The sequence below is a fragment of the Alexandromys fortis genome, unplaced genomic scaffold, assembly GCF_014885135.2.
Source record: "Alexandromys fortis isolate MF-2015 unplaced genomic scaffold, M_Fortis_MF-2015_v1.1 scaffold_31, whole genome shotgun sequence".
NCBI lineage: Eukaryota > Metazoa > Chordata > Mammalia > Rodentia > Cricetidae > Alexandromys > Alexandromys fortis.
The window spans coordinates 11,887,035-11,894,771 of NW_026067974.1; the positions used below are offsets into that span (position 1 = coordinate 11,887,035).

General features: G+C 45.5%; 1 protein-coding gene across 1 annotated transcript; it reads right to left on the bottom strand.

Moving 5' to 3' along the window:
• Nucleotides 1–6,249: 6,249 nt before the first annotated feature.
• Nucleotides 6,250–7,737, bottom strand: Krtap16-1 (keratin associated protein 16-1). The gene has a single exon (XM_050156606.1). The coding sequence runs from the start codon at nt 7,735–7,737 to the stop codon at nt 6,250–6,252; it is 1,488 nt and encodes a 495-aa protein (XP_050012563.1).

Genomic DNA, 7,737 nt, shown 5'->3' on the forward strand with positions numbered 1-7,737 from the left:
GGTATCACAGCGAGCCTGGCTGGGAAGCTGCACGCTCAGTCTGAGTTTGTAAACGCATCTTATTCCAAGGGGATTTTATAGTCCTTCCCTGGGGTGTTGGCACGGCCCACAGCATCTTTCCCTGTAATTATGTTTATTCATTTGCATATAAACATCAGATTGTGCTGCAGGAGATGGGGAAGATGCCCCACTTAAAAACAGAAAACATGCCTGCTGAGCTGGGAGTTTTCTTTGCCGAATTTGAATGCACAGATGCCACTGTGGAATGAGCTGTCTCTTTTAAAGGCTGGTCCCCAGCCTCACCAAAGCAGGCTTTTCCTCACTACCCTCTCATCAGCAGGCTTCCTCCAAGCTAAAGTAGCTCTTCCTCCAGGATGCGGTCCTGCGCCATTAGGACCATGGGAAGCACTGATGATGATACTGATATGATAGCAAAGATGGAGAACAGACAGTGAGTCGGTAGACCCCAAGAATATTTCAATGTGCTCCCCTCTCTTTAGAATCTTAACTTTCAAATGGCTGCCAACAATTAAGAGCTATAATAGCGTCCATTTTCTGCACAGTTACCATATACAATCGGCCCCTTGGTCGCATTTTCATTTATCCTTAGCTAGTAAGTAGACTTGGCATCTCTATTTTAAAAGCAGCAAAAAAAAAAAAAACTCAGAGTTTAAATTATGATTAAAGCAAAATTCAAATCCAGAGTGACCATTCCCAGAAAAATCTCTGCTCAATTGGATCTCCCTGGGAGGTGCAGAGAAGAGGACTCATACTGTGGGGGCTGGGGTGGGGGCAGTATTCATGCAGTAGGGCTGGCCCAAAAGCAGCATGTCCAGGCCCTGTGACGGGGCCATCTCCCCACTTCAGTGTGATGCTGACTGACCCAAATGAGTAGAATGTTTTTCTCTATTTAGTCATACACCCAAAAATAATCTTTTCATTTGGAAATTTAAAATATGAACATTTAGTCAAACATGGTAGACTACCCCTATAATTCTGATATTTGGGAAGCTGAGGCAGAAGTATTGCTGTGAGTTCAAGCCCAGTGTGGATTGCATAGTGAGTTCCATCTCAGTCTGAACCAGTGTATGAGACACTTTTTAAAAACTTTTGGGGAAGAAAAATAAACCTTCAAATATTTCATGAAGGAGTATTAACTCATAAAATGGAAGTCAACAGCAGAAATACCAGGTCATCTCCATAAAGCCTTTTAAAGGTCAAGCAATCTCTTCCAAGAAGAATTTGTGATGCTCTCTCTAGACCTGTCTCTTTTCCTCTAGACTCAAGTGGGTTCTGCACCACCAACTGATTCCAGCATCCCACAAAGTGCACCCCCTGGCCTGGTTCCTGCTGGAGGCGGGTGATGGAATGCAAAGATGACGGTGTGGGATGGCAGGCAGGACTAGTCTTGACTTCTGGTTTTGCAGCTCAATCTGTGGAACAGATTCACTCATCACCCACATCTTCAAAGTGTCGAGACACCATTAACTACCTTGACGGCTCTCGGGTTAGCTCAGCCGCATCAGAAAGAATTGGAACTGCTGAAGATTCTGGAGAGGGCTTGGCAAAGGAGCAGCTGTGAAATCATGTCTTATTGAGATCCCCTCTTTACACTCTGTTTTAAAAGACGAGAAACTCCTAATGAGAGTCATTGTCTGGAAGACATTCACCCTTGTCATTTAAGAGCCCTTCTCTATTACTGTCTTTCCAGTCACAGCATGGACGGCTCCTCCATCACTGTCTTTCTGTGGTGCCATGGACCACTCCTCCATCACTGTCTTTATTGTCATGGTATGGACGGTTCCTGTATCACTGTCTTTCCAGTGGCAGCCTGGACGGCTCCTCCATCACTGTCTTTCCAGTGGCGGCGTGGACGGCTCCTCCATCACTGTCTTTCCCCATGGCAGCATGGATGGTTCCTGGCACCTTCCTTGGCATGTTTTTCACATTGTCATCTTTAAAACTGCAGGCATCGTGCAGCCCTATAATTCTCATACTCGGGAAGCTGAGGAATATGTTTTATTCTGGAGTGTGTTTACCCCAAAGTTCTTCATCCTCCCAAGAGAAATGCATTTAGTCTCACCAAATAAGTCAACCAACTAGAAAATGTAAAAATATTGGGAAAAAAATAGCATGAATTTCAATTTGAAAATGAAATTCTGTACAGAAACACACCAGTTGTATTGATAGAAAATAGAGCTTTCATTTATTTTTCCTCTAAGTGATTCTGCTTTTCTTTCCTTTCCTTTAAAAAATTACCCCAATTGAGAAATTTTTATTTTCAATCAACTTAATGTGATTGAAGACACTGAAGACATCTACGATGCCATTCAAAGACATTTCATGACTGCATCAAGAAATACAATGAGGGGGCTAGGGAGAAGACTCCGTGTTTAAGAGTGCTGGCTACACAACCATAAGGACCAGAGTTCAGATGCCACATTAAAAGTTAGACATGGCTATGGGTGCCCCAACCTGGTTAGAGTTTGAGACAGAAGAATTGCTAGTATTTGTTGGTCACCAGCCCCGCTTCAGTGAGAGTGCCTGTGTCAAGAAAATAAGTCAGAGAGTGATGGAGTGGGACAAGTGAAGTCCTCTCCTGTCTGCAGAGCACACTCACACCTGCACACACACACACGACACCTGCACACACACAGGCATGTACACCATGTATAATCTCTGTCTCTCTCTCTTTCGGTCTCTCCATCTCACATAGTGATCAATTATAATTTTTAAAAAAAAAACAGACTTTGAACCCAACATTAAGTTTAAATAATTTATGTTCCTCACTAGCTGTAACTACCCTGAATGAATATATATAGATATTCATATGTGTGTATATTTTATGTGTATGTATATCCGTATATATATATGTGTGTGTGTATGTATGTATGTATGTATATGGATGGATTGTTTTATACTTTAGAAACACATATGATCATCTAGGGGTTATTTAAATCAATTAGCATCATTATTAGGGGTCATCAGTGTTATTGCATAAAGCTATCTTCCATTTATTTTCACTGAAGCATAATAGTTCATTGTGTTTATTAAACCACATTTAATTTGTCTCTTCATTAGCACTTGGCTTGTTCAGCCTTCAGATGTTTCATCATACACATAGAGGAGACACAAGGCAGGGAGAAATCTCACCTTGAAGATTAATGGTGAAGTACATGAAACACTAAGTCTTGTGCCTAGCACAGAGGATGAAAACCCTGCTCTTCTGACTTTGGAAGGAAAAAGATTAAATCCTAATGTCCTGTTATGACAATAACTCTACCACCCATGTGCAGAAAAGTCTTGCTATTGACTTTCTCCCTCTGACATCATCTAATCTACTAATTTTCCAATAGCTGATTCCATGACTCTCTGGGGATGTCTGGCAACATCTGGCTAGTAAAGGACCAGAAATCATGCTTAATGACATCCAAGACTCCTCAGCAAATGACTATCCCACCCAAATGCCAAGAATGACAAAGCTAAGAAACCCTGGACTGTCCTCCTCCTATGCCTATGATTGTTCAAGTTAGACCTAGAGAACAGGAGACCATGCTCCATTCTGTGTGCAAAGGATATAACTGCTTTGAAGGGACTGTGTGCCTAAAGAGGTGGGAAGTGACATTTAAATAACAAGTGTCACTGAGGCAGCAAACTACACAGGAGAAGGACTGAGCTAGCCCCAGCCATGCAACTGTCAACCATATTCAGAGGGACTAATTTGGTCCTATGCTTATTCCTGCCCAGTCTGGCTGGAGTTGGTAAGCTCCCATTAGAACCTGAAAACAACCTAGATGCCCCTCAACTGAAGAATGGATAAAGAAAATGTGGCACATTTACACACTGGCGTACTACTCAGCAGGAAAAGAAAAATGACATCTTGAATTTTGCATGCAAATGGATGGAATTGGAAAACACTATCCTGAGTGAGATAACCCAGACCCAAAAAGATGAATATAGTTTGTACTCACTCATAAATGGATACTAGCTATAAACAAAGGACATTGAGCCTATAGTTCATGATCCTAGAGAAGCTAAGTAATATGGTGAACTCAACGAAAAACATATTATAGACCCACCTGGAAATTAGAAACAGACAGGATTGCCTGACAAAATTGGCAGCATGGGGGTAGTGGGAGAAGAGAGGGTGAAAGGGGAAGAGGAGGGGAGAAGGGTAGGGTTGAGAAGAACTTGAGGGAATGGGATAGTCTGATTCTGTTTTTATTGTATATCTGTAATCATTTTCTGACAAGGAGCATCTTTTTTATAAAAGCTAAGTGGGTGTTGCTAGACCAGCTCCACAGTCATGTCTATTAGCTCTGCCCTATCCAACATGGCAGAGATACGTTCACATGCCTCTGTGAGCCATGCTCCCCACCCCAGCTCCAAGGATGTAGTAGGTCTTTGTCACTACTAAGCAACTTGCAGCACTCTGCTCACAAACCCCATTTAAATGCTCTATAACAGGACCTCCTGAAATAGCCAGAGAAGTCCCTGCTGCCAGTACAAACCAGGAAGTGTACTCTTAAAGGAGCTGCACCTCTGCTTGCCCCCAGCAAACAGAGCCTATTTGAAAAAGAATGTGGCTACCTAGAATCTGTGTTTAACTCTATTCTTTTGTGTCTAGAATTCCTTCCCAAACTCTCTCAGTTTTTATGTGGATATAGTTGCCCCACGTTGGCACACCATTTGTAGGTGGAGACTGCTCTATTGTTCCTGACTGCCAAGACCCGAATAATCACATAGAAACTATATTAATTACAACACTGTTTGATTAATAGTTCAGGCTATTTTCCTAGCTAGCTCTTATATCTTAAATTAACACATTTCTATTAATCTGTGTATTGCCACGAGGTTATGTCTTACCTAAGGTTCTGACTGGCATTTTTCTCCTTCAGCAGTTCACAGCATCTCCTTGACTCCTCTCTCTCTCTCTCTCTCTCTCTCTCTCTCTCTCTCTCTCTCTCTCTCTCTCTTCTGATTTCCTGCCTGGTTTTACTCTGCTAAGTCACTGGCCAAAACAGGTTTATTCATTAACCACTAAAAGCATAACATATACAGAAGGACATCCCACATCAAGGAAGGAAAGAAGGGGGGAAAGGGGAGGAAGGAAGAGAAAAAAGGAAGGGAGGGACAGAGAAAGAAGGTAAGAAGGAAGACTAGAAAGAAAGGAGAGAACAAAAGACACTTTGAAGAGAATGAGGAGAGAGGGGGAATTAAGGAGGAGAAATTGGGAATAATGGAAGGGAGGATGGAAAGTAAAGAAGGAAGAAGAAGAAAAGGGGGAGAATAGAAAGAAAGAGGGGAGTGGAGAAAGCAAGGAATTAAAGAAAGAATCTAGTAAACAATAGATGCTTTGAGAGGGAAGGAGAAAATAAAGAAGGAAAGGATGGGGAAAAGAAGAAAGAGATGAAGGAAAAGAAAAACAATAGTAGTCTTAAAGGGAGGGGAGTAGAAAGGAAAAGGAAGAGGTTGGAGAGATGGAGGAAAGGAAGGGAAGGAGGAATGGTGGAAAGAAGGGAGAGGAAAGAAGGAAGAAGAGAAAGAGATGGGAGAAACAATGCATGGAAAGAGTAATGGATGGAGGAAAGGAGAGAATAGATGGACTGTGAGATAATGAACTGATGGGTGGATGGATGGATGGATGGATGGATGGATAAAGAAATTTATGGAAGAAGGGAGGGATGGTGGAATAGATGAATAAATGGATGGATAAGAGATAAATGCATGGAGGCATGGATTAATGAATACAAGGAAGGGGAGGGAGAGATAGAAGGCAGGAAGGGTGGACAGAAGAAAGGCTGGGGAGAGCATCTCTCCAAGATGCAGCATGACTCTGATAAGACTGTCACATTAAAAAAAAGAGAGAAATAACAATGTGTTACTTCAACTTAGCTCCTTTTATTGCATGATTAAGCATATCTTGCTGGAGATGCCCCCAAGGAACACAGCACATGAGGACAGAAAGCATCTTGAGCTGGAAAGAGCCCAGTGATTTGGCAAAGCAGCTCTCCTCAGTGTAATAACAACAGAAAACAAGACCATTCCTTTCTCTGTGCAGGAGGCCTTCATTGGAACCACTAGGAGGCTGGCACTTCTGAAAAGTTCTCTGAAGCATAAGCGAGTGGTGGGTGGCAGTGCAGAAAGGAAAAATTCTAGCTAAGTCATAATGAGCTGTGCACATGGCTTTCCTGGTTTCTCTATGACTTGTGGCCGTTGCTTTGTAGGAATCGGTGAGCTGGGGCTAGCTCAGCGGTCAGCAGGCTTGTTGGCAGCAGACTGGGGGGCTGCAGCCTCACGGGTGATCGGGCTGGCAGGTTTAGTATCAGAGGGTTGGCAGGGAGTCTCGTCTGCAACTTCCGTCTTGCAGGGTGTTGAGTCAGCACAGTCGGTTTGGTTGGAAGTAGTCTTATCGCACTCACGCTTAGAGTTGTCAGAATCGGTGCAAGGCTGGCGGGAGCAGACAGGGCGGTAAGAGTAAGAAGTCAGGCAGCTGGGGCGGCGCAGGATGGAATAGCAGGAGCGGTAACAGGCAGGGCGGTAAGTGATGGAGGTCACATATGGCTGCCTGAAGGTGATGGGTCCAGAACAGATGGGGCGGCAGATGGGGCGACAGGAAACTGGACTGCAAGGCGGCTTGCAGGAACTGGGTATGTAGTAAGTTCGCGGGGGGCAAGCTGGTTGGCAGATGGCAGATGCAGAGGACCCCGGACGGCAGGAGAGAGGTTGGCAGGAGGTAGATGGACAGGAAGCCGGCTCACAGCTGACAGAACGGCAGCGTTTGACTATGTAGCAGGAAGGTTGACATGAGCTAGGCACACACACCGATGGTAGGCAAGGACTAGGCTCAGAGCAGACAGGTTGGCAAATACTGGAGACACAGCATGAGGAATCTTGGCAGCTGCTAGAGCCACACGGTGGCTCACAAGGGCTCTGAACACAGCAGACAGGACGGAGACAAACAGGCTCACACATGAGAGCCATACAGGCAGCTGGCTGACAAGCACTAGACTCTAAGCAAGGTGGCTCACAGGGACTGGAGTCACAGCAGACTGGCTGGCAGCTACTGGCTGCAGAGCAGACAGACGGACAGCAGCTAGGCGTCGGGCACACCGGCTGGCAGCAAGCAGGTTCACAAACCACAGGCTCACAAACCACAGGCTCACAGACCATCGGTTGACAGGAAGCAGGCACAGTACAGAGAGCTGAGCAACAGCTAGGCTCACAGATCACTGGCTGGCAGGATGCGGGCAAGCAGAGAACTGGTTGGCAGGGTGTAGTCTCACAACACACAGGCTGGCAGCTGCTCACGGAGCAAGAAGGCTGGCACATGGTGATCTCACAGCACACAGGTTGAGCACAGGCGCTCATAGAGCAGGAAGGCTCACAGACGGTGGCCTCGCAGCACACAGGTTGACAGCAACTGCCCGCAGAGCAAGACGGCTCACAAACAGTGGCCTCGCAGCACACAGGTTGAGCACAACTGCCCGCAGAGCAAGAAGGTTCACAGATGGTGGCCTCGCAGCACATCGGCTGGCAGCTCACAGAACACGAAGGTTGGCAGCATTGTGAGCCACAGCCGGATGACCCACAGCTGTCCTCACAGGTCACCAGCTGCCATGTCTGGCTCCGGCAGGAGCTGGGTAGGCAGATGGGTCCTCCACAGCTCACTTCAGTAGAGCAGAGAGAGACGGCTGGAAGGGAGGGGCATTTCCTAGAACAGCAGCAGCCAGACAT

Coding starts and splice junctions, on each gene's coding strand:
- Krtap16-1 (XM_050156606.1), bottom strand. CDS start 7,737: ATGTCTGGCTGCTGCTGTTCTAGGAAATGCCCCTCCCTTCCAGCCGTC.